The 27,687-nt window shown below is 40.8% G+C and overlaps 2 protein-coding genes across 3 annotated transcripts in view; one reads left to right on the top strand and one right to left on the bottom strand.

Moving 5' to 3' along the window:
- Positions 1 to 27,687, bottom strand: part of LOC145414708 (spliceosome associated factor 3, U4/U6 recycling protein-like) — a 156,945-nt gene that overhangs the window by 25,210 nt on the left and 104,048 nt on the right. The gene's annotated exons all lie outside the window — the stretch shown is intronic.
- Positions 1,281 to 27,059, top strand: LOC145414536 (uncharacterized). Its single transcript, XM_080284056.1, has 15 exons — positions 1,281 to 1,422; positions 1,572 to 1,693; positions 2,546 to 2,707; positions 9,419 to 9,511; positions 17,619 to 17,846; positions 18,507 to 18,599; positions 19,551 to 19,732; positions 20,212 to 20,332; positions 21,183 to 21,344; positions 21,788 to 21,933; positions 22,423 to 22,633; positions 22,826 to 22,936; positions 23,241 to 23,488; positions 25,819 to 25,844; positions 27,049 to 27,059. Exons 1-15 carry the CDS (start codon positions 1,281 to 1,283, stop codon positions 27,057 to 27,059), a joined length of 2,058 nt encoding a protein of 685 aa, XP_080140182.1.

Below are 27,687 nucleotides of genomic sequence, written 5' to 3' on the forward strand. Positions count from 1 at the left end.
AAACGAGGAAAAAATATTGCTTCAAAGTTTCATAGAGGTGGCCTTCAAATCCGTGGGTTATACGGGCTTCATAATATTGTTCGACTGCATATTGATGTTCATAGTGTTATTATGCACAGCCTGGTGTCAAGGGCTACGGAAATAACCCTCTTTATACTTCAGCTCCATAATCAGGCTATCGCTTTGTACCGTTTAGCTGTCGGTTTATATCATGAGTGTAAATCTTTAGATAATTATGGTATCCTAGATGATCCTGGAGTTATGAGAGGTGTCCCTGGAGATCTAGAAGAGCCAACTATCCATGTCAAGCCCTCTGCACCACCGGAAAAGAGTTGGAAAACCATTAATGGAACCTGATGCTGAAGTCTGCAAAGATTCACATTACATTCAGCCTTTTCAAAGAAACTCATACACGAGGATACCTCCCAGATACGCCTGAAAAACCTGATGATAATCGGGTATATTGACAATTCGCTAAACTACAAAATTCCACCAGGCATTTATTATGCAATTCGGTTCTGACGACAAGTAGCGATTGATTGATTTCTAATACACATTCTTCAAAGAGTTATTTTGAATAGATAGTGATAAGATAAATAAGAACTGCAACTCAACCACCCTATACTTTGAGATTAATTTTGTAAGCACGAGTCACGGGAACTGTATTTGGTGAGCGTTCATCGTCTCAGCATTAGTCGAGTAATAGAACTAGTCTGTTAGATGGTGCTTAAAGGACAGATCCTTATTGTTGACTGTCCTGTCACTGTAAAAGAAGATGTATATATTATTATATATTTGTGCTAGAAGTTCTGTTGTATTAAGATGGACTATATCTGAATGTAAAGAGAGAAAGTGTGATTCAATCCAAATGAAGATATCAGTTTGGATTAGAGACAGTCACTGGTGAAGATGGTATATTTAGTATTTGCACGAAGCGAAGAATGTTTTATACTGTGAACTCTGAACTATTTGGTTAATGAATGATACTTATGTGTGCGATATTAAATACCTCAGTAGGAATTTATCACGTATGTAAACTGATTTTTAGCGGCATTATCGTTCCTCACACTGATGTCCTTAACTCATGATAAGCCAGAGTGAGTCTGTAGCATCCCAGCGTATTGTATTTCACCCTGGGACTGTAGCCGAGAGTGACACAGCTGCTGCTCCCGAACCGACTCCTCTGTGTCCTGTCTGTGGAACCCTGACCTAAACTCCAGCCAAGAATATGAGCCCTTAATTCCAGTTTACACTCAAGGTAGTCACCCATTCTTGGAGACATGGCTGAGAAACTTACTTGTGCCATGCCACCTGTGCCAGATTTTGTCACCTATATCAACTACGTCAGCTGCATAAACAATGTCAACTATATCCACTATGTCACCTGCTATGTCGTCTATATCAACCCTTTAGCTGCAAGGGGCTTTTTCCCAAACTGGAGAAAATAGTGTGGTTTTAGCCAGAATGAAATACGTAAGTGGGAACGTAATAGTGAAAGGGTTAATTATGCCAACTATGTCACTGACGAAAAATGTCTATGCTAACCGTGCGAGTGATGTCTGTCTGATCAGGACTGTCAAGATTGCTAGATGAAGACTCAAGTTTGCCGGATGAAAACTTGCCAGGTATGCTAAATGAAGACTGCCAAGTATGCAAGATGAAGGCTGTCAAGTATGCTGATCAAGAATGCCAAGTATGTTAGGTCAAGTCTGTCAAATATACTAGGTCAAGACTGTCTGTGCTAGGTCAAGACTGTCAAGTGTGCTAGGTCAAGGCCATCAGATATGCTAGGTCAAGACTGTTAAGTATGCTAGGTCAAGGCCATCAGATATGCTAGGTCAAGACTGTTAAGTATGCTAGGTCAAGGCCATCAGATATGCTAGGTCAAGACTGTTAAGTATGCTAGGTCAAGGCCATCAGATATGCTAGGTCAAGACTGTTAAGTATGCTAGGTCAAGGCCATCAGATATGCTAGGTCAAGACTGTCAAGTGTGCTAGGTCAAGGCCATCAGATATGCTAGGTCAAGACTGTCAAGTGTGCTAGGTCAAGGCCATCAGATATGCCAGGGTCAAGACTGTGAGGTATGCTAGGTCTTCTGTAGCAGGCACCTGAGCGCCCCGCCCCGCCTACGAGTGTTCACTGATGCAACTACCTGAACTATGCAACAAGAACCTCCATTTAACCCATCATGCAACCTTGTGTACTCTACTGTCTTTGGCGCCCACTCATCTCCACATACATGTGCGTTTAACCTCATGTGCACTGGATTCCATGTGCACCAGATCTTCCTATGTGCACCTCCGACTCTTATAAACTCTTGACTCCCATGTTCAACACTGACCCATGTGCACAATTTAGTTGTGAACATCGGGCTTCATGTGCATTCTGGTCCCATGTGCACTCCAATCTCCATGTGCGCTCTAACTTCCTCATTTACACTATGACATCCATGTGCACTACTTATTCCCCTGTGCACTGTTCATCCCATGTGCACTAGTGAAGCCCAGGAACATTCATACCCCATGTGCACACCGACTTCTGCAGGCACCTCTGGCACCATGTGAACTACTGAATCCCATGTGCACTCTGACCTCATGTGCATTTCTGACACTCTGTACACTGGTCTCCCATTCCGACTCATGTACACCAGACTCCATGTGCATCAGACTCCATGTGCACCAGACTTCATGTGCACACTGGACCCACGTACTGTTGACATCGAAGTTCTGTCGACTTTCTTGTCTCCCCACAGACTTTAAAAATCAGTCTGGTGAATCCACATTATTATTATTATTATTATTTAAAGAAGATGAAGAGAGGAAGGAAAAGCAGATTATATAAAAAAGATTCGATACACCAGATTACAAGTGTCATCCTTTCATAAAAATCTGCAACAATTTGACATCATATGGCCTCAGATCAGTGTCATAGTCCTCTTTATTTTATTGGCCTAAAATTTCCATCACTCCATCTTGATTGCAGAATTGTAACGATGGAATAGTACTAGAATATAATGCTAATCACCAAAATGTGCTATGGAGAGATTGTAGTCGTAGCATTGTCTTTTTTTTTCTACTACTGTGCTACGTGAAAATCAGGAAAAAAAAATGGTGACATGTGATTAGCTGCTAACGCTTCATAATGGAGAGAAAAACAGGAGAGGCGACAGGATTTGCTCTGGCGACTGTACACCATCCCCATTTAGCACTCTAGACTTCATGTACACGTGCTCAGAGTTAGGTTGAGGCCCTGGAGGCAAAACCAGCTCAGCACCGAATCCACCAAAGCTGTCCACTATACCTGACTCAGCGTGCTCAGTGACTATACTCTTTCTACTCTAACTTGGCCTAAAATTGCCATCTCCTCATTTTGAATGCTGGGATGTAACACTAGATTAGCATTTGAATATGATGCAAGTCACGAAGAAGTGCTATGGAAAGGATGCAAAGCCGTAGTATTATCTTTTTCTGCCAATGAGCTACGAGAAATAAGTTGTGAAAAGAAGAGAATCTGGGCCAAGTTAAGGTAGAAGAAGTATAGCCAGACAAGTGTGGTTCAGTCAATCGCGAGCATCCAATCGAGTCAGCGCTATTTACTGCCATTTTTCTCATTAATCTAGTTGGTAGTGGGTAGTTAAGAGTAGATGATTTTTGTCAGAATTTTTGTAAAGCCATGTACTCAAATGCAAAGGATTCTAACTCCCTTCTTTTGTAAACTAGGGGTGGAAGTAAGTGTAAATATATGTTGTCTGACAGTCGTATTCTTGTGAGAACATGATATTTTTGAGAACATTCCTTCTCTCTCTCCTCTATCACAGTGTTCCTCTTGTGTTGCCAGAAAAGCGAAATTCCTTACGGTATGAAGGCAACAGAGTAATTTTAGAATGTAGAAAAATACTGAAAGAACATACACATTTGTCAAAGGTCCTGCGACATTCTCATTAAGATATACAAACAATGAGTACTAGATTTTTACAGATTACACCTAGCTGGGTTGGGTGAATTTTGAATATTACTGATCTAGTTTCCATTGCAGTGTCAAGCATTAATGTCTACTCTTCACTACCTAAAACTTAAAAAAAAAATGATTAGATAGGGCTTGCGATTCATATTTTTTAAGCTGTGACCAACAGATCCACATATCTTCTCCTCTTTTAGCTTTTTTATGTGTGTTTGCTTAGCTGGGAAATGCTATGTACCTGACTGATAATTCTAGCGTTTGGTCTTAAGGTTCTGTGCATGTAGCTCTTCTGTCCTGACAAAAACTTTCTAGACGTGGGTATTACCAGACAAAGAGCGGTGCAGTCCACATTCCTAACCCCCCCCTAACCTGGTCTAATCTCGTAGTTAAAGTTATGAAAGCTGTGGTTAGGTTGATGTATGAAACTATGACATTTGGTGGTTAAAAAGAGCTGCTGGTTATCACCGTTTGTAGGTGAGAAAAAAGATGATTATTTTAGGTTTTAAACATTTCGTAGAAGTTACAGGTTCGATCGTCCAAACAACTCAACATTTCATTGGTATTAAAATGAGACCTGTGGGGTTATGGGTAAATTACTCTTCCTCACTGCACCTGAAAAAACTAGTGAGGCCCAGAGGTCATATGGCGTTGGGTTATTCAAGACTGCCTTATCTCCCCTAGGTAAAAATATATTCCCAAAGTTGTTTTTATGTAGTGGAAATATATGTGGTATTCTCGATCTAAGAATATCATGCTAGATATTCCTTTAATTATGCTTCTATGACCTCGAATATATATGTAATTTGTAATGCTGAGAAAAGTGAGGGTGGTGTTGCTTAATTGAAATGCTACGTAAATGTGTCTCTAAAAGGTTATTAGAGGCGAAGTCTGCCTTGCTACTCTGCCCGTGTCTGCGTTACAAAGGAAAAGAAAGTATTAAAGATGCTTCGCAGTATTTTTTATTAATCAGGTCAATCTAACTTTATATATGCTTAGACACAGAGCAACTGTGATTTATGATTAGGAGGTATTCATCTTTCAGGGAGAGACTTAACTGAAATTCATTACTGATCGTATAAGTCGAATGCCGAACCACTGTTTATATATTTACCAGCCTATTTATATATATTTAGTAAGATTTGGTTTTCTCGTTTTCTAATATAGTATCTACGTGACTAGCAAATACAACATTACAAGGATACAGCTTTTGTATTACGCTCTGCATTTCAGCATCGAATAGGTTTCATCTTCGGAGCATATAGATCTGGAAAATTACAGAAAAAAAAATGCTCTATATTTTCTGCGTGGCCCTATTTATACTGAATATTGAGGGAGAAAAATGTAGCGATGTAATTCCTTGTTCTCTCCGTCTCGTCCTGTTGTACTCTTTCGGTGTACATTTCAGCAGCTTGTACTTCTACTGTAGTTATTTTGTACTGCTGTTTTGTAACGTCTTGCTTGGAGTTTTATGTGTGTACTTTTTGTAAGAAGCGCGTGGGAGGGAGTGTGTGCTTCAAGTGTCAAGTGTTATGTGGTGTTTGTTAAGCTTATGGACAACTCTGATTATTATGGACTGTATTCTTTCGCTTGATCGGCGCTGGAGAGGGACGCCTTCACATGGTGGCACCGATATAACTGGGTGGCTCCATTACCCAGTTATACAAACGTCCCTCAGTTCCCTTCCTATCCCCCAAAAGGAGGGTGGCGAACTGCAGGAGGACAGTTTCAGCCTGCGGTCCATTGGGTTCACATTTCAGAAGAACCTGGGGCTATAACTACTACTACTACTGCTCCTTCTCCTACTACTACTACTACTACTATTACTCTCACTTGGTCTCATTCCCATAACTTTGAATTTAGCCCCGTTCATCCGATGACCTGGTATACATTTTATGCTTGCTACCTCCAGACGATTTTATTCAGTTTAGGCGAGATTGTATCTAAGCCTTCAACTGGAAAAGTCTATCCTCAGCTAAGAAAAACGGTCGGGAAATAGCAAGACTAAATCGGTCATCGAACTGAAAGATTTAGACGTGGGAAATCTATAAACCCTCAGAGTTATCCATGAGCTTGATACGCACACCCTGTATTTTGTAAAGCCCTTAACGTCATTAGCTGTAAATAACAATATGTGCTTTACTATGGTGTTCTAAAGCCGATCATCAACTCTCACAAACTAAGGTACCAACCATGATATATACTGTAGACATTTGTGAGTCGCTGAAAACACAGACGACATGATTTTGTTCTACACACACAAACACACGTAGCATCTTAAGCATTGTCTAGAGATGCCGAGAACGAGTGTCCACAGAATTCTGAAATGTTGATGAGATTAGTAGCTACCGGTAGAGGGAAGAAGAGATTATTATATTTATATACTTGGAGTAAATATTTGTGTGTAACCATCTCGTCTGAACACTGAGCCTTAACTCACCTTTACACTCTTGTAAAAAGTTCCAGTAATTATATATACACACAGATAAATATATCTATATATATATATAGATCCTTTGGGGGTCCATGATAAGGTTTGAGTATTCTGCGACTGAGTTATATTTAATTAGATGATTTTAATTAAGACTTTTTCCATAAGTAAATATCTGTGACACTGAGGCTGGTATTCGAGATGGCGTAGAAGGTTCGTGGCGTCTCTTTTTCAGCGATTTATTCTACATATTGCTCCTTTTTAACCTCATTTGCTTTACTGAAAAACTATATCTAGGCAAAATATATGCTAACAGGGAATATCTGGGTGAAATACGCATAATAAATCGCTAAGAAAGGAATGCTACGAAGCCTTCAGTTAAGAATACGACACTCAGCTATTTATAAGTGTATAGAGCAGTGACTGAATTGTTTTTCCTATATAGACTTGTGTAACATCTTCTATGACACTTATTTTTTTTTCTCTCGTGTGTAGGTAGCTGTGAATCAGTCATTTTTACCTGCCTTTCCAATACACCTCTAGCAAAGCAGTGTGTGTGTGTGTGTGTGTGTATGTGTGTGTGCGTGTGTGTGTGTGTGTGTGTGTGTGTGTGTGTGTGTGTGTGTGTGTGTGTGTGTGTGTGTGTGTGTGTGTGTGTGTGTGTGTGTGTGTGTGTGTGTGTGTGTGTGTGTGTGTGTGTGTGTGTGTGTGTGTGTGTGTGTGTGTGTGTGTGTGTGTGTGTGTGTGTGTGTGTGTGTGTGTGTGTGTGTGTGTGTGTGTGTGTGTGTGTGTGTGTGTGTGTGTGTGTGTGTGTGTGTGTGTGTGTGTGTGTGTGTGTGTGTGTGTGTGTGTGTGTGTGTGTGTGTGTGTGTGTGTGTGTGTGTGTGTGTGTGTGTGTGTGTGTGTGTGTGTGTGTGTGTGTGTGTGTGTGTGTGTGTGTGTGTGTGTGTGTGTGTGTGTGTGTGTGTGTGTGTGTGTGTGTGTGTGTGTGTGTGTGTGTGTGTGTGTGTGTGTGTGCGTTTTCTTGTCAGGTTAGGAGAGTTACTGGCACTTCTTCCTAAAACAGTTTATTTAAGCATATAACACGTTAATAAGGTGCTGGAGAGAGACGCCTTCACGTGGTGGCACAAATATAACTGGGCGGCTCCACTACCCGGTTATACAAACGTCCCTCAGTTCCCAACCTTAAAGAAGGTGGATTGCAGGAGGAGGACAACCCTAGCCAGCAGTCCACCGGGTTCACATTTCGGATGAACCTGGGGCTACAGCAACTACTATCCCACGTTAATAATAAAAACATAAATGGGATACAGGAGGCAAAATAAATCGCTAAGGAAAAGTTGTCAGACAGCCTCCTCATCTGGCAAGAATTTGACTCCATGTGGCTTCATTAATATTACTCCTCCATATTCACAGCTGAGAGTATTGCTATAGTAGCCTTATTAATATTTTCTATCCCTAACCAGTATATATCAGGGAACCCTCATAATATATATATATGTATACCCTTGATGCAAAATAACATAGAGATTTACTGTAGCTTTAGCCGTATTTCCGTATTACATTTATTATCCTTGTTCATGTGGATTTTTTGTAGTGGGAGGGATGAGGATTTCAGCCAGCCAAAGTGTATTACTAAAACAACAGAGTAGATTTTATGGACCCAAAGCATATCTATTGTAAATTCTTAACTAGATGCAAATATTGGCCAAACATATCCTATCGTGCTAAATACCATGTTTGAAATTTAAGCCAATCATTGTTTTGTTGTTGTTTTTTTTGGCATTGTGTGTGTATATAGATGTATGTAGACTCGTGTGCATACATAAGCATTTATAAAGAATGGTGTATGAATGGGTGACTGTTGTGTGTGTTTTTTCGTGTACGCTTCCTTCATCCATTTTCTGCATTTTCGTCCACGTTGTATTTATCTTTTTTTTTTTACTTTTACTTTGACCTGACCCATTCTATTAGGTCAGAGTTAACCCTTTCCCTGCCATGGACGCAGATTGGGATGTTATTCAGACTAAATCCAGATTGTTATATTCTGGCGTGGAAAATTCGAGCATTCCAAAATTTAATAGAAGTTTGAACCCTCAGACTTTTCGAATTTCCCTTAAGGATAAACCTAAAATGTTCTATTCTTCTAAGGAAAATTTGAGTATTCCAAAATTAATCATATTTTGAAACGTCTGATTTTTTTATTTTTCCTCAGTGATAAATCCAAACTGTTGTACTCAGGTGAGGAAAATTCGAGCTTTCCAAAAATTTTTCGGATTTTGAACCCTCTGATTTTCCGAAATTTCCTCAGTGCTAAATCCAGACTCTATTAAAAAAAAAAAAAAAAAAAAAAAAAAAGTATTCCAAAAGTTAATTGAATTTTGAACCCCCTGACATGTCGAATTTCCCTCATATGAAGAAAACTTCTCGTGGTAGCCTGAGGAAGATCATTATTTTTGCGTCTGTAAAATGCGACAGGGTGCAAATGGGTCACCTAGTCTCTAATGAGGTCAGGGTGGTGTGACTCGCAATCCTGTTGACTCGAGGTGACATGAATCAGGTTAGAAACTGTAAGAGGTGGAGTTCAGGATTGTTTACAAGTCATATCGCTAACTTACTTTCCTAATCTATTTTGTAACAACTTTAACTAATCTGTCTAAGCTTTTTTTTTGTAGCATCTAACTAACTAACTACCCAATCTTGTATTTTGTAATGTCTTGATTAGTTAACCATTTTATTGTCTATTTTGTAATATCTTGAGAAACTAATTTATTCATCCTTCAGTACTGTAATATCCTTAATACTGACCCTTTCCAACCTTCAATTTTGTAATATCTTAAATAACTAACTTTTCCAACTTTCTCTTTTGTAATATCTTGACTAATTAACTTTCTAGCCTTCTATTTTGTAATATCTTGTATCTGTAAATATTATTCCTCAGTAAAACACCATCCTTTAATCCAAGTTTCCCTCAGTGTGTACAGTTTTTGTTGTGGTATTTCATGTAGTTTTTACCAGTCTTTTTTTAGCGCTCCAAGGCTCGTATGACTCACTCTCAGCTGAATAAAATCGTCCGGCGCAAGCTGGAATACGAGAGTTACCCCGACCACGAGGGAGTCAAGGTACCATCTGTTTTATGCCATATTTGTCCTGTTTTTCGCATTTTTCTTTCCTTCCCCCCTTTTACATTTTTCGTCTCTCTCTTCCTTTTCCTTCTTGTCTTTGTCTTCTTGTTACTTGGTCCTACTCCCTAATTTTTGTTTCCCATCTGCATCGTCTCTGTACATCTCCTCAGTGTCTGATATTATTAAGATCTTTCTCTGCCTCATAATTTGCTTCCTTATTCTCCTCATACATCCTCTTCCTTTCCCTCGCTTCCCTGTTAAAATCTTTCGTTGTCCGTCCTTGTTTCTTCGTAACTAATACTTATTTTTTCCCTCCTTCTTTTGTTATTCAGTTTTATCCACCAACTTTTCTCTCGTAATATATCTTTATCCTCCTTAAGTTTTCTCCTTTCATTAGCACTTACTCCATAATTCTGTTTCTCTATTCTAACCTCGTTCATCTTACCCACAACCTCTCATCTTTCCACATCGCCGTCCTCATTCCATTTTATACCTCATTTTTTGTCATACATCGTTCTCTCATCTTCATCGTGCAAAATGGTTTAAGCCATATTCATGCTTTTCCATTGTCACTCCTCTCCAGCTGACTTCATTCCTCCTTTCTTCATTCCTCATCTCTTCTTCATGCTTCCCAGTTCCATCTTCACCTCCCCTACCACCTGCCCCCTCCCATTGCCTCCCCCCCTCTCCCCCCTCCTACCCTACCCTTATTCCCATACCCAAACACCCACTCCTACCCTCATCCAACCTCCATTTCCTCCTCATTCTCCAGTCCCCCACCCCTTCTTTCAAGCCCTCTCTCCTTCCCTCCTACCCTTTCCTCTACCCTCACTCACCCCCCTCTATCTCCATCCCATCCTCTCCCCCCATTCCCCCCTCCTCTTTCCCATAACCTCCATCAACCCTCACTCTCGCTTCCCCAATCCAAGCCATCCTCATTCCTCCTCACGTGACCGTTAATTTCCCCTTCCTTTTCCCTTATCAGTGACCACCCCCATTTTCCCTCTGCTTCCCTCCCACTAGCTCGTCAGTTTCTCATTTCCCTATAAGCTTCCCTCCCTACTACCCTCCCCTACCGTCCCCTTCCCTCCTGTTCCCTCCCCACCCCTTCCCTTCCTCTCCCTGCACCCCTCCCCTCCCCTTTCTTTCCGTGGTCCCCTCCTCTTCATGCTCCCCTTTCCTCCCCTCGAAGCCTCTCTCCCCATTCTCTCCCTACTCCCATCCCACCCCTGTTTCCCTCCCACCCATTCTGCTCCTCTCCCTCTTCCTCCCCGCTTCACTGCCCCATCCCTGTTGTGTTACGCTGGTTAAGCATAACGGAGTATATCATGTTGTGCAATGGATATATTTATTGTTGTTATATAAAATAATAAAAGACTTGAAAACCCCATCCACGGTCGTTTAAACAATTTCCCCACATCTGTGAATTGTGATCTCTGCGTATAGGTCGATATATATCTATACTAGTACTACTATGCTTCTGAGACTGCTTAAATTTCTAATAACTCCTTTTCGGCCGATTTCTAACGTGTGTGTGTGTGTGTGTGTGTGTGTGTGTGTGTGTGTGTGTGTGTGTGTGTGTGTGTGTGTGTGTGTGTGTGTGTGTGTGTGTGTGTGTGTGTGTGTGTGTGTGTGTGGGCAGTGAAACTAGTAAAGATGGGTGATGGATGGAATGTTTCCTGTACGATGTAAGCAGATGCTGCTATGGTGGATACAGTGATATGGATCACTGCGGACTGGCTCAAAATTCTCTGAATGCCTGTGAATGACGAGATTTAAAAACTGGTGATACGGGAAATATATCCCGCAGAAGTATTGCCTCCCGTTACAAAAAGAAAACGGGTTTATAAGATTCTGTATTCATGAAGCACTTTAACGAACTGAACCAGTTCCTGAAGAAATGGCAATGTTTATATAAATACGCAAGTAATTACATATTGGGGTTTTTTGATATGTAATACTGTAAATAAGCTAGTTACTTTTTATATCGTTTAATTTTAGAGTTATAACGTGACGGTGTTATACTTGCTGATCAATGCAGTGCTGAAACAAAGTTAAGGACGGAGACGAGTTGATCTGCTTGAATGGTGGTAATCCCGCAAGTGTGACGCTGTAGACCGTGGAGTGTGACATTCAACATCGAGTGTGCTAAACATGGACTTTCATACTATCGCAATCGCGGAGTGAACAAAAATATCACGGGGATTATTGCAGTCGCAGAGTGAAAGCGTGGATATAATTCACGACGGCAGAGCGAAAACATACAAGTTTATTTAATGTTAACAGTGTAAAACTTACCAAACATTAAATCCATCATATACCTGCAACCATAACACCACTCGCACTGGACCCTTGATGGCGTTACTATCTACCCCAGGACACCACTCCAGCCCGAGTGATACACAACTTCACTATTCACAGCTAAGTACCCTATTATCATAACCCTTGCCCGATAGGTAATGGGGAAGTTATGGGATAGCGTTATGAAGCATGATAACCAAACATCGCCCAGTATGTGGTCACAAGGGAAAGTCAGCTTAGTTTTTATCCGATTTTGACCAAACTTTGTGGAAGGATTCGGGGTATGACAAAGATGAAGGGGTTCAATTTTGAAAACAAGAACAAGTTAAGGTCACAGAGAAAGGTCAAAGGTCATGATCACGTGGCACAGTCAACCTAACAGAAGGAAGTACGTCTATCAGGGAGGTTCACATGGCGACTTCAAAATCCATGATGATTTCACCTTCTGAGTCAGGTACAAGTAATTACTTGATTACCTGGAACACCTTCACAGTCTCGACGCTTTCTACTCGTTAATGCAAAGGCCAGTGAAACCTTTATAGCACAATCTTCGGACTGTTTGAACGCGTGGATTGAGAGATGTTGGTGGTTATCATACTACATACAACGTTTCATCAGTAAATCACCGTCTTGCAGAGCTTCTCAGATAAGTTACTCATTGGTGGCCATGACTACGTGGCGTGCAGTTATCTGGCCATCGTCACTGCATATTTTGATGTTTGTTTCGTTGAAGTCAGGGGGCCCTAACAAACAAGGGGAAAGGGAAGCAAGAGAAGAGGGGATCAAAGCTTAATATAAGTTAATAGCTTGAATTAAGTTCCCATTCAATGAAGCAGGCTGGTGACAAAGAGAGTTGGTGGCGAAAAGGGACATATGGGATTGGGTGACGAAACTGTTCATGTTGATGAAAAAGTTTGCTGACGGAATGGGTTTTTGGTTACGAATCTGAATGGTGGCGAAACATGCGTACCCCTGTACTTAGACGTGTGTAAAGAAAACAAAAAATAAAAAAAGGAAGAGAGGCTTTTAAATGACAGACTGAATAGAAAAAGTGCCATTTTTTTTTTCCTTTCAATGTAATAACTATGCCACATCCTTATTTTATTTTGGCACTGATATCCTTGTATGCAGCATGTGTTAGGAGTGTAGTGATGTGCGGTAGTGAGACCTGGGCAGCAAAGGAAGAGGATATTCGTAGGCTCATACGTACAGAAATGACGATGATTAGATGGATAAGCAGTGCTCCCTTAAATGAGAGGCCTACCGCAGAGGGGCTAGGACTGCGACTGAAGAGTTAAAAGGAAGGGTGTGACTTGAATGCATTGGTGTTGCGATGAGGAGGGGTAGATTGAGATGATCTGGGCAGGCTGAGAGGATGGAAAATGACAGCTGGGTGTGGAAGGTGAGAGGTGTGAACGTCGAGGATAGGGTTGGGAGAAGTAGACCAAAAAACAACCTGGGACGAGCTCAGAGTGCGAGACGTCAGGGATAAGGGACAGAATAGGGAGGCTGTCAGAGATCGAGCAGCTTGGAGAGTCGCTATCAGGTGACCAAGGCCGATGCATGCATGTTGAATCCTTTATAAACTATAGGAGTGACGCGATTGCCACCAATAGATAAGGCAGTGCTTTAAAAAGGTATTCGTGTACAAAAGAAAACTGATAAATTTAAAGGGTAACTATAGAGAGTTTCAGCTTCACATTGTCTAACTGTAATTTAAGAATCTAAATAAATACATGAGAAAACCGTCTTGTCTCATTGTTCTATGGTGACAACGATCATTCTTTTAGTTCATGTTTGCCAGTCTAATTTTACTTGATTTATGCTGCTTTTTCTTCTTGGCCATTAGCATTATCGTTCCACAGAGTTGTAAGGCTTGTAATGAATGATAATCTAAACACACACACACACACACACACACACACACACACACACACACTCCCATACCTCATCCGCTTTCCTCTCATATTGTTATCTCATCTGTTAGTCATCCTTCCCTCTAGATCCCCTTATTTATTTTCCTGTATGTATTTATTTTTACTAGTTTGTGTTGAGCCTGTCCTTTTCAACTCATTTTAAAGTTTTAGGGGAACATCCTCATCCTCTGCCTTATGTCCCAGCCCTTGACTCCACTCCTCTGGACATTTTCCTCTCACACTCATTACGACTCCCCAGTTCCTATGTCCTCCCTTAATAGTGATTGCCTAGTGTAATCCTGGGTATATGGACTTTCTAAACAGTGACCTCATGCATTACTCTCCCAATTCTATACTTCATCAAAATCGTACCCCATAGATTTGAGGCCTATATAGAAGTCGAGGGAAAAAATAATCAACCATCCGCATGAAGCGTACTATTTACCCGACAAGGTAGGCATATAACAAGAACTATTGTATATACATCACTTTCAATGTAATCGGTAATTATTTTTGCACTAGACTGGTAGCTATGGACGAGTGCTTATCAGTTTAGGTGTCTAGGATAACTTAGAAATGGAATAAGTGTAGGATACTTAGAGGAAAAGGCGAATTAGCTTTGTAGGCTCTTTCTGTGGGGATACGTGGGTTATACTCTGGATCCTGTCTAGTTTATCTGGTTTTGGTTTACCTCGCTCTCTCTCTCTCTCTCTCTCTCTCTCTCTCTCTCTCTCTCTTTACATTTTCCCTTATCACTCAGGTTTAGCTTATCACAGTGTAAGCAGTTCAGCTAATGGCCCAGTCATTTCCTCACTATGGCAAGGACACGATATCTCCCTGTCTTCAGTAATCCCACATTCCACCAGTGCTTGTTTACACTAAACATCCTCTTGGTACCTGATAACACCTGATATTAGCTTCACACCAGGTACATTCAGTAACCAAACACCTTGTATCAAATTCCGACACTACATCTTGTGAAAGGTGGCCTCCAAGGTGAAGACATCCAAATAGAGATAGATAGATAGATAGATAGATAGATAGATAGTGATAGATACAGTGACAGGTAAGGTTACATGTGGGAAAAAGAAAAAAGCTGTTTTCTGCGTTGAGCTGCCCTACGTCACGACCACATGACCCTTCTTCAGAAGTACAATTTAGTATTTTTGTTCTTGCTGGTTTCAGGTTACTTTACTCAGCTTAGCATCATAGCGTTTTAGTACTGGAGGGGTCAGATATACCCTTCATTAACCCCTTCACTACTAGAGATCTTTTAAGCTTCATACATTCCTCTGGTAATGACAGGAGTAAGGCATGAATAAAGTTTTCTTGCTGAGTGGGTTAACTTTTCAAATGCTTACATTCTTCCTCAGCTGATCTAAGGCACAAAAGACTCCACATGTAAAGAAACGTTGTAAAGGAGCGACGTGCATACTATAAAATGAATAAAGTATGATCCAGATGACTATAAACAACTAAAAGGACTGCAATCATCGTTGGGAAAATATTAACAGAAAATATATAGAAAACGACAGTGAGATTAGAGGCTATAATTTCATGCCACTCATACCAACCCTTATCATTTCTCCAGTAGGACTGATACTTATCTTATGATTTTGATAATACAATGACTGCATGAATGCAGCTATTTAGTATTTTTTATCTCCTATTGTGAGGAAGCGAAAGTCACCATATCCGTATAGTTCAGAGTTAGAGTCTATCTGTTTCACTGACAGTTTTTGGAATTTTCTTCTGTTGAATTAGGTCAGTTTTACATTTCCAACCTTTCGAAGCCTTCAATTAAAAAAAAAAAATCTTAAAAATATATGATCAATGGCGTCAGTAATATTCAATCAACAAAACATCATCGTTACTTATCGCTGCAAATAACAAGAGTATACAAAACTGCTTAAAGGTAAAATAACCTAGAATAACTAAAGTATATACAGTATTCCGATATTTTAAGGATGACATAAAAAGTCTATTTAGTTTGAATATTAATCAATGTACAGCTGCCGTCAGGAGTTCCTTTACACAATTTCGATACCTTGCCAAAATCTAATTAAGTCTTGTTAATCTAATCAACAGTAATAAAAAGGGTTTGAATCTCGCTTTATCTCTCCCTTTACCGCGATTACATTTTAAGATTAATCTTGCCTACCACAGACCTTTCTTCATATCAGGAGAGCCACTTCGTAGGGAACGTATAAATGAAGGTAAATTACATCCTTTCACTTAAAAACATCACTCATAAACTGAATAAAATCTTCCTGTGAAAAAAAAAAAACAAGAAAAATAACGTGATCGTAGGTAAGAAGTTAATGTAATTTTGAACCTGGTTGCTTAGAGAAAAATATTAACCGTGTTTCTACTACCATTGACTTACTTTCACCTACCTTATAATCTTTTAAGTATTTTTGGGCTGGTGGGAGGCTGGCTGCGTCGGTGTGTAGTTCCTGAAGCGATAGTGGGGTTGATAAGGGGTGATAAGGGCAGGGGATGCAGGGGGGAAATGGTGATAGTACGGCAGTTCCCCTCTGAGGTGTGGCTGGTGGAAGAAACACAGATACTAACAGTGATATTACCAGTGAATTCTCTTGGTTTGTTACTGAAGAGAGGCGGTAAATAAAATGATAAAACGAAGATGAAGGATGTGATAAAGCAGCGTTGATGGAAAATTTCAGGAAAAGTGCATTTGAAGCTTGAATTTTAAGGTATGGACGTTAAAAAGATGACACGAAAAAGTTTACTACTATCAGAGGTTTGGTATCTCAGTGTAAATACCGTAAGCAGATATAGGACTGTTCAGTCCCGTAATAAAATAGAAACATTAATTGGAACATTATATTAGTTTTAATGTGACTGTTCCAAAGCACCAAAGAACCGAATTAACCGATGCTCTTTTTTTTTCAGATTTCACGTCGCCCAATTCAGAAGCCACAAAGATTTCTAGAAAGGACTTTATCAGAAAACGAAGGAACTACCGTGATGATTGAACAGCGCTGTATCAAAAGCTCACATGGAGTCGACGTGGAATAAAGCTCAGGAGAATTAAAGCTCAAATCTCCACTGAGGACGAAAGGATCTGTTGTATAAGTGAAGGATCTGAAGGCTAAAGGAAAGGGAGAAGCTGAGAATGTTTATGAGAAAAAAGGACGGGAATATAGACGAGGAGGCGGCCAGTTTTGAGAAAGTACCCCTTCAGTCTGAGTGGGAATCAGTAAGTGTATTTATTTATTTATTTATTTTCACATTAAGGCTATTCACAAAAGAGATTATTTTGATGTTTATCTGCAAATAAATATTTCTTTCGCTGCTTTCTTTCACTAAAGTGGCCTCGTCATCAGTCTCGTAAAAGACACACACACACACACACACACACACACACACACACACATATTTACGAAACTTTTAGATGTCCAAATAATATAGTATTAAGATCACTATATATATATATATATATATATATATATATATATATATATATATATATATATATATATATTCTAGATTAAATTCATTAGTCATTACCATGTTTAATATCTTGAACTATTGATAATATACGGATGATATTTTAAAATCTCCTTAGTATCAACTATTGTCCATATGGGATTGAAAAAGCGAACTACCAATTGGTCAGAGTGAAGAAAGTTGTGAGAGGCCTTTGCATGCAGTAAACTGACACATGGTAATGATGGAGACGATAATGATGACACCTGCTTATGCATTTATCAGTCCTTCAGTTCTCTCTCTCTCTCTCTCTCTCTCTCTCTCTCTCTCTCTCTCAGGCAGTATAATTTCCGCAGCAATACCCTACCGATTTATTCCTCACCGACACCCTCAGAGACAAGTTCCAACCCTTCAGGAGACTAATTTCCCTCCCGCAGACACCCCGACGAGCAAAATTAGTAACCATGAGGCCTGATTTCTTGGACTGGGAGGAGGTGTGGTACAGGCTGGACGAAGGGCGAGGCAGGGCAACGGTAGACGGCTTCAGTAAGAGAGTCAACAGGACCTCCAACAACTCCCAGGCCATCAATCAGACCATCAAGTTACTGGAGGAAGCTGGCGCCAAGTCAAAAGGCTACGTGGGCTATGAAGATTTTAAGAATTTTGTGAGTTATGTTTTAGTTTAGTTCCCCTCCCCCCCCTCTCTCTCTCTCTCTCTCTCTCTCTCTCTTATAGTACTTTACCTCCTTTCAGAACATTATCTTGAAAATTCCCTCAGTGTTTGTTAACCTCCCCTTTTTCATTTTTTCCTCTCTTCTTTAACTTCAATATCCTCCTATTATAACCAACCCAATTTGGACACTCCTTCACTGCAAATACTACCAATACAATCCTATTTTTCACTTTCACCAAGGGTCTGATCATTTATACCATTCACTTCCTAAATTTCTCTTCCCTCACTTTCTTATACCATACACGCCACTAGCACTCTGCAACACAGCTTCCTTGTGCTCACCAAGTCAGCATCTCACTCCCTGAGCCACTCCTCTCCCATTCTTTGCAAGAGGTGCTCACCTTCATCACTTGCTTGAGATGAAGGGAACAATTTTAAAGTACTCCTGAAGGCATCATGCAACTTCCTGTACATCATACAAACATGCTATAATACCATTTTCTGTTTCACTCACCATACCTTCCAAACCTAACCTCTTCTCTCACTAATATAGATAGATAACGAGATGGATAAATTTGTATATAATATGTATTTTGTTTATTTATTCATATATGTATAAAGTGATGGTGCTTGTGTGATGCTCTACCCTCAGTATAGTCAGTTGCCGGCCGGGTCGTGGAAAAAGGCGGTGCTGAACAGAGCTGCAATGGACGTGATGGACCTACCTCCGCCAGCCTCTGAACAGGTGAGAGGAGGAAGAGAAAAAGGAGAAACGGTAGTGGCGTGGTGGTGGGGGGAAAAGGGAGGAATATCTGGTAGGATGCGCTAGATGGAATGACGGAGAACAAAGTGCAGGTTAGGGTGAGGAAGGAAATTGTGCAAGACAGGCCAGTTTAATGAAGCACGGGAGAACAACATCAGTTACCGAGTGAGGAGGAAAAAGATCTGCTAGAGTAGCTTGACGAAGAGAAGAAGAAAATGCATCATAGAGTAAGGAAGTAAAATGCATAATGAGGGAAAAAATACAATGTTGGGTAGATAGAGAGAGACAAAGGCATGGCAGGGTACAAATGATGGGATGAGGGAGATAAAATGACTTGATAGGGTCACAGTGATGGGGTGAGCAAGATAAAAAGACGTGATAGGGTCAATGATGGGATGAAGGGGAATATAGACATGAAAGGGTAACAATGATGGGGTAAGGGAGGAGAAAGACATGCCTAGTCAACTTGATGGGGCGCAGAGTGGGAAAATATTGCGTGATTAATCAATATCTGCTGAGATAGAAAGGTGCATTACATCCTATACAGACATGAGGTACAGAGAAGTACAAGGAAATGACATGATAATCTTGGACAACAAAAGGAGAAAAATGTTTCGTAGGGTAGGGTGGGTGATGATAAGAATTTCAACTATAGGATGGCCTTAGGGATAAGGAACTGAACAGAGAGGCTGCTAGAGATCGAACAGCATGGAGGGCTGCCACTAAGCGACCAGGGCCAAAGCATGCAAACATAATGCAACTTTTATATGAGAACGAACGAACAAATTTGCAATATAAACTGAAAAAGAAAATGAGCGAGAGCGTGAGTTCTTTCGTGTGTATCTCTCTCGAGCGAGGGTGTGAGTTCTTTCGTGTGTATCTCTCTCGAGCGAGGGTGTGAGTTCTTTCGTGTGTATCTCTCTCTCTTTGCAGGCAGTGTTCCGGGTGTGGACGGAGCTGGTTGACTACGTGCACCATTTCCCATCGCCTCTCAATTTCAACTGGCACCGGATCCTGCCCCCGGACTACTGCCGCACCCGTCTCCGCCACTACGTGTTCTACCGCAGCGAGTTAATCCACCCCCAGCGAGTCAACGAATGGCTCCTTACTACGAAGTACCGTGTTTGCAGTGTTATCATGAGCTTAACCCGTTCATAGATAGATAGATAGATAGATAGATATAGATATAGATGTATAATACTACTTCCAGCTGACTTAATTCACCTTAGGGGAGATTTTTTGTTGTGATATCGTGAATGAAGGCAATATCCAACCCCTATAGTTCTAAAACTTCTTCCAGCGCTGATTAAAATCGGCTGGTAGACGTAATAATAAAACAGAATAGGTAAACAGAGTAAAGGAGTTAAGGTGTGTGTAAGATTACTGTCAGGTTGGTTGCTTATGCTTTTATCTACACCCATACCGCCATCAAACACTTAATTACCAAACTAGAGTTAATAATGAAGTGAAATAACACGCACACATATATATCATACGACCAACCAAAGCTTACTTCAGCTAATAATCAACTAATATAGAGGCTGCTCCATCTTAAAAATACATCAGACTCAATGATTTATATATATGTCTTCAGATTCGCCGATACTCTTCCCAACCACGCCGTGATTCAGTTGCTGGAGAAGTCGCACTACAACCTGGCTCAGGCGGACTCAGACAGGGACGGATATTTGTCGTATGAAGAATTCTTGCGATTTGTAAGTTACATGTGTCCTTACAGTTTCATCCAACAGTTTTATCCTGACACAGCAACAATCCTTTATTCCCGGACCGGAAAGTGTTCAAATTCAAAGGCGTTTGGAAATGTGTGTGTGTGGGGGGGGGAGTCCTAGGGGAGCAGTTGCCCCCCTGAATTTTGAATGGAGGAGGACAAACAAGGCTTTTGACCCCTCCTTATTTCACGTCGCGAACACTTTACAAATATGCTGTGCAACACTCACAAGAAATTTCAGCACATATGCTACGGTATGCATTTCTTCACAAAAGCACGATGATACTCTATCCAGCTGAAATAAATGAGGACGATACGAGTGTGTCAGTTATTAGGATAGCTACTATTTATATGATCAAGAATCTCAAGATAAATAGGATGGTGATATAGATGAAGCATAATTGCTTTTTATTTCTACCTCTGATGCATTGTTCCTTCCAAGGGCTAAGAACCTTCAGTTGTCCATGTTCAAATATTCACTCTTCACACCATAACAAATATTATAAAATAATTATATATTACATGTATACTATCTATATTATATGTACAAAACTATATATATATATATATATATATATATATATATATATAGGTACTTACTCCCCCACAATCTTGGAGTGTTTCCGGGGTTACTGATTAAAAAAAAAAAATCAACCGCCAGTACTTCAAAATAGCCCCCTTTTATGCTTCAGATTAACCACATGTGTACCGGTATGCCTGTAATTAACCCACCTACCACTTATGTCTAAAATTATGCCTCCTTCTTCTGTGTACGTTTGAACTAAACACCTCATCCTCTACTGTTACTCCACCCGTCCCTCTCCACATTCGCTAAGGTTCGAGTCAAGAGCCGCGGGTATGTGGGTAGCGCTGCGTTACGTCGAGGCGCCCTGGCCGTCCTGCCCCGCCGCGAGAGGACGCTGCAGACACGCCGCTACATCGAAGAATACTCATGCTGCCCACCGCCACTCTTCATGATCCTGTTCACTCTCGCTGAGGTAATACTTCGACTAGGAGCGTCGCAACCCACTAGACCAGCAGGCGTCTTCTAGTTTATATGATTACCATTCAACGTAGTAAATGCTTTCCTGGATTTAAAAGAAATGGTTTGTCACTCATTGCAATGCTACCTTCAAGTTGCACCACATCGAGTGAGTGGATGGTGATCGCCCACACCTACTACAGTGCCACCACTTACCAGAGAATATTATTACTATTATTATTATTATTTTTTTTTATTGTTGTTACTACTACTACTACTGCTACTACTACTACTACTACTACCGCCGCCACCACCACCACTACTACTACTACTACTACTACTTCTATTATACTGTTCTTGTTTTGTTCCTTTTGGTCACAGTTATCATCATCATTAGCAACAGCAGCCACATTCATTTCATTACCATTTTCCTTTGCTATGTCCATCCCTTTTCCGCAGATCATCACGTTCATCATCTACGTGGTGGACATGCAGCTGCCCATCGGTCCCAGCGGCCCTTGTCCCACCTACTCCCCTCTCGTCTTCAACCCACGACGCCGCTACGAAGTGTGGCGCTTCCTCACCTACGCCCTCATACACTCCGGGTGGGTATAAGCATCGCTCTTCCAACACACCACAACCCTGAAACCTCCCCCACACATAGCATTGTTCTTGACCTCTCTTCTCGATTATTTTGATGACTTTATGCCTCTTTCTTGGCGATTTACACTGCATAATCCACCTTAATAATGTATCTATGCTACTAATGCAAACAATATCGGTTTGGTAAAGACAACATGCGAAAGAAAGCTAAGGTGCTCAGTGCAACAACTACAAAAATAATAGACGCAGGAGCACTAGGACCCTAATATGGGATTATGGTAAACTTGTTAAGCAACACTGGATGTTTTCACTGGTCGTATATTATACGGTGTGTGTGATGGGATATAGGATGAAGAGAAACTAAACTTTTGTGTTATGGTTTATTTGTAATAGCACATGTACCATTACTGATAATAATTATAATAATAATAATAATAATAATAATACGACCATCACCACCACCACCATCCCCAACCTTTTCCCTATTTCAGGTGGGTACACTTAGTAAACAACCTAATCGTGCAGTTAATACTGGGTTTGTTGCTGGAATTGGTGCACACATGGCGCGTCATCCTCATCTACATGGCAGGGGTGGCCGCGGGATGCCTGGCTCACTCCCTCTACACACCCTACTACATCCTGGCAGGGGCCTCCGGTGGGGTGTACGCCGTGGAGTATGCACATCTCGGAAACCTGCTGCTGGTAAATGATGGAGGATGGATGACTAAGGTTGGATGTGTAGACAATATTAGGTTAGGTTGAGTCTCTTTATGGTAGGTTAGATTAAGCAGAGGTAGGCTGGATGAAGTTACCGCAGACTACAAGATACTGCAACTGATATACTTTTTCTAGAAGACATTCATCGCTCTAACCGTATGTGTTCGTCGGTGACAGAACTGGAACGAGATGGAGCAGCCATGGTTGCAGTTCATAGTGATCAGCTTCATCATGGTTTTGGATCTGGGTTACGCCATCTATGACACATACACCAACCCAGAGACTACTGTAAGTATGCCATTAGGGTCGGTTTGTTATTGCATGAAGGAACTGGGTCACGAAGCTTGAAAAATAAGTAGTGATCTATGCGATTTCATGAGCCTTTATTATGAGGTAGGAATGAATTTATTGATTACTAGTTAGATCCACTCTCCTGCCCGATTAAACGTGGCCATTAAATAGTTACGATGTGGAGAAAATGTTTGTAGTGACGACGATAGAAACAGTCTCCATTTACCCCATCACAACCTGGTATCTCTCTACAGGCAGCAAGGATAAAATGTAATTTCCTCCTCCCAATCCCCTTTTCCAGACTGGCCACATGGCACACCTAGGAGGGGCCATGGCCGGAATCCTCGTCGGGGTGGTGGTGTTGAGGAACCTGAAGAAGGAGAAGTGGGAGGAGTATTGCTGGTGGGGATCTCTTGTCTTCTTCGTCCTCCTCGTCGTCGTGGCCATCCTCCTCAACGCCTTCCTCCCCATCCCGGAGTTCTTCCCAGAGAATGATTGGTCCTCCATTGCCCAGGACAGGGAGGACTGGATGAATGCTAATCATGGAGGGTGAGAGGATGTGTGTGTGTGTGTGTGTGTGTGTGTGTGTGTGTGTGTGTCCATAATCGTGTATGTTGTTAGTATGTGTACCTACGTTCCTTATCATTCGACGTTCACCCCAGCAAGATGTGATTATGTGTAAGTTTATCCATTAGCGAGAGCTGTGTGACTGAGCATACATTGTGTTCAACAGATACATCCAGTTCAACCGTTCAGTATCACCAGCTGTTTAGTATGGCGTACAGTATTACAAAATATGTATAAAAATAGACTGCCCTATGTATACCAAAAAATCCACTGCAAAACTCATAAAAATGTTGCTTAATTTTGATAAAGCTTCAATTACATTTTTTCCTTGTGCCTAGTAAAGATATGATTTCAGGGTTGGTTCGAGGTTAAAAATTTGTGTTCAAGAGCAAAGACTATAATTTTGATAATGATCTCGTACAATGTATAATGCATAATTCTTAGGTATGTGCCTGAAGTGCCTTAAATACATTTCCACATACTTTTACAGTCTTTCACTTCAAGACATTCATCTCTGTTATATTACAAAAGGATTTAAAATAACTCTAAAGCAATATCTATCATGGTCAGCAATTATATCACTGACAGTCCTTTTTCTCTTAACTTGGCTTAAGCCTACCACATCTCCTTCTTGAGTGCTGAGCTGTAGCAATAGATTAGCACTAAAATATGATACTAGTCACGAAGAAGTTCTGTGGAAAGGCTGTAGAGTTTACTGAGATACATGAATGAAGCTACAAAAAGGCAAAAATCTGGGCCAAGTTAGAGTAAAAAGAGTATAACAGTGACATAAAAACCAAAATAACATCAATTACTATATTAACACCAGTAATAAGAGCAGCACAAATATGGCATCAGCAATACTTCTATCACTACTACTACTACTACTACTACTATTATTATTATCATTACTACTACAACTACTGCTGCTGCTACTGCTGCTGCTATTATTATTATTATTATTATCATCAGTAGTAGTAGTAGTAGTAATATTATTATTATTATTATTACTATTATCATTATTATTACAATAAAGGCAATAAAATACCAATTATAATAAAAATGTTATCATTATTATTATTATTATTATTATTATTATTTTTATTATTATTACTAATATTGTCGTTGTTGTTGTTATTACTATTATTATTATCATTTTCATTATCATTATTATTATTATTTTATCAAATATAATTAAAAATAATAACAATATAATCACCACCACCACCACTCCACCACAATCACCATCACCAATCATCATCCAGACCTCCTTCCCACCCTAAGGTGGGGTGAGGTTGGGTCCAGAGCCAGAATATAATAACAGCATGAGGTACTAACCAAAGTTTACCCAACGGAATGAGCCACACTCTCACTCACTCACCATTCAAGCCCCGGAATCCTGGCTCCACCTGATAGCCCATACCTTCCTGCCTGCCTGCCTGCCAGTCTTTCTTTCCGTCTGCCTGCTTCCCTGCCTGCCTGCCATTCTGCCTTCCTGTGTGCATACCTTGCCTACCTTCTTGTTTGCCTGTCTACCAGGCACCCTGACTTTCTGCCTTGCTGATAGCCTCCCTCAGCGATGACCTTACACATCGGGAGGCCTTGGGCAGTAGTCACTTGGGACCCTCCAGCATAGCTATTGATTTTCATATCCTGACATTAAAATATCAGTAGCTTTTCCACAGAACAGTCCAGGTCCTAAAATATTTGTACTTAACTGTGATGTTGTGAAAGAATAAAAACTTTAATCGTATTGAAGTGTCTTTTTTTTTTTTTAATATTAACATATAGTGCAGTGTTCGTGGTAAGTGCGTAAGAGATATGGTATTAAAGGTAGGGTTAAGCCGATAACACTTCTTCGTGACAAACACCATGCCTCAGTGCTGATCTCTTGTTAAAGCTCATAATTTAAGATGGAGGGGTGGCAGTTTTAGTTCAAGTTGAAATGGTAGTGAGTGAGGTGAAGGGGGAGAGGGAGATCGAGGATTAGATGAAGGGAAGGGACGGCGGGGTACGTGTGTGTGTGTAAGAGAGAGAGAGGGGTGTGAGTGTGGCGGAGGGGACGGGGAAGCATGTGAGTGGGGTGAGATGGGAAAGGAGACAGAATGAAGTGGAGGGACGAGGTAGAGAGGTATATGAACGATAGCGGTGTGCGATGGAGGTAGGGCAGACTGATGGTGGAGCGTATGGCGATGTGGAAGCAGTTTGTCTGTGGTCACCTCTTACGGGATCAAGGCATCTGGCTATACATAATAAGATTTATGGAACACCTTTAATTGTTAGATGTAATTACCCTGCATCCCACATTACAGAGTGTTGTCAGCAACGATCCAGGAAGGTCAGTCATCTTCAATCATCACCTTTTTCATAAATTAATACAAAAACGGGCATGTCCACACCCTTACACTATCAGTTTTAGGAACAGGGATAAAAGTGTGCTTGGTTATGGTTAGATAAACAGATGTAAAGGTAAACAGACAGATAGATAAATGGATAGGTAGAGATAGATAGACAGACAGACAGATAGATAAATGGATAGGTAGAGATAGATAGACAGACAGACAGATAGATAAATGGCTTTCGAACACTCCTGTAGCCTATACAAAATTACTTTAAGTCAAGGTCGAAGCTTACGTTTTCTTCAGGATTCAAGGAGTCAACTTCCCGTTTTTTTCGTCTCCTGGTCGAAATGCCAATTAGGTGTTAGGTTTCATCTTTCGAATAGAGAGGCGTCTGAGAAACAAGGCAAATTTTTGATGACGTGTCCGCTCCAGTGTAGGGTAAGCAGCCCTGGTGAAAGGATACTGACGGCTTCTCCGAGACATTTTTTTCTTCATTAACGGTAAATATATGTTCAAATTTTTTTAGTACTGTATGTTAATCTAGACTAATTTTATGAGTTAGTTTAAACCAGGAGGATAGTTTGTGAGCTGAGTTAGTTTGAACTGGAACCGTGCTCTGAAGGAGGGAGACTGCTGGAAGCTTCGGTGTATTTTTTTTTTTTTTTCATTACAGGTAAAGTATATGTTCAGAAAATCAGGATATATTAAATTGGAACTGAGTGATATGCAAGTGAGTACTTATGGATGAACTTAAGCCAGGATGAGAGGGGTCTTGCTGGGTTAGTTTGAATTCCGGCATTTTGGAAGCCAGAGGAACATTGTGACTGGGTATGGTTGTTTGGCAGTTACATAGTGGGTGTGGTAGCGTTTTATTTTTGTGTGTTCGACTCTGGGTATAGACTTCACAACCTGTTGCCAAGGCCCAGTAGTCCTTCAGCATACCATAGTCATACACCCACAATGAACCCCGTCATGAAGGTTTTATGGCGAAGTCCGTGTACAGTACATGGCTAGGAGCGCGGCATACCGAGCGACACTTTGCGTCGACAGATAGGGCCCTAGTTCTCGAAGCATCAATATTATTATTCTTATTACTCATTACTGTAATTGCTATTGCTATTACTACAATTGCTGTTATTTTCTATATAATTAATACTGCTACTATTATAATTCCGTTACTAATTTCATGTTCTTTTTCAGATGAATTCTGACCAGGATAGCTAGAAATGTGAGGACAAGACGAGACAACAGGAGAGGAGGAGATGGGACGGAAGAAAATAGGTGCTACAATATCACCGGAATCATCAGCACTGCCGCCGCCGCCGCCACCACCACCATTACCACCACCACCACCACCACCACCACCATTACCACCGCCACCACCACCACCACCACCACCACCATTACCACCGCCACCACCACCACCACCACCACCATTACCACCGCCACCACCACCACCATTACCACCGCCACCACCACCACCATTACCACCGCCACCACAACCACCACCACCACAACCACCACCACTAATCTCCAACACCAATACTCATCACCACCACCATTAATCACCATCAGCACCACCACCACACCACCTCCATCACCATCCCCATCACCATCATCATCATTATTATTCGCATTATTATTATTTCCATGCATTTCCCACATCATTGAAATAATAATGGTACTGTAATGATAAACTGTTGAAGGGAACGTTTACATTTCCCAAAGTTTTGAGATGGTTATAACGGAGAATATTCTGTTCCTTTTAGCTCTCTGAGGAGTCTGTATTAATATCATTTTATTTTTTCAGTTTTGGGCCAGAAGAGCTGAGGATGACAA

Source organism: Coenobita brevimanus, chromosome 100 (assembly GCF_032717465.1).
Source record: "Coenobita brevimanus isolate Jiangsu-jjx chromosome 100, ASM3271746v2, whole genome shotgun sequence".
Classification (NCBI taxonomy): Eukaryota; Metazoa; Arthropoda; class Malacostraca; order Decapoda; family Coenobitidae; genus Coenobita; species Coenobita brevimanus.

Bases quoted from the DNA above. Each gene is read 5' to 3' on its own strand.
- LOC145414536 (XM_080284056.1), top strand. From the start codon at position 1,281: ATGGCTGAGAAACTTACTTGTGCCATGCCACCTGTGCCAGATTTTGTC. The intron at 18,600-19,550 runs GTGAGAGGAGGA...CTCTCTTTGCAG, and splicing joins CTCCGCCAGCCTCTGAACAG to GCAGTGTTCCGGGTGTGGAC. The intron at 20,333-21,182 runs GTAAGTTACATG...ACATTCGCTAAG, and splicing joins ATGAAGAATTCTTGCGATTT to GTTCGAGTCAAGAGCCGCGG.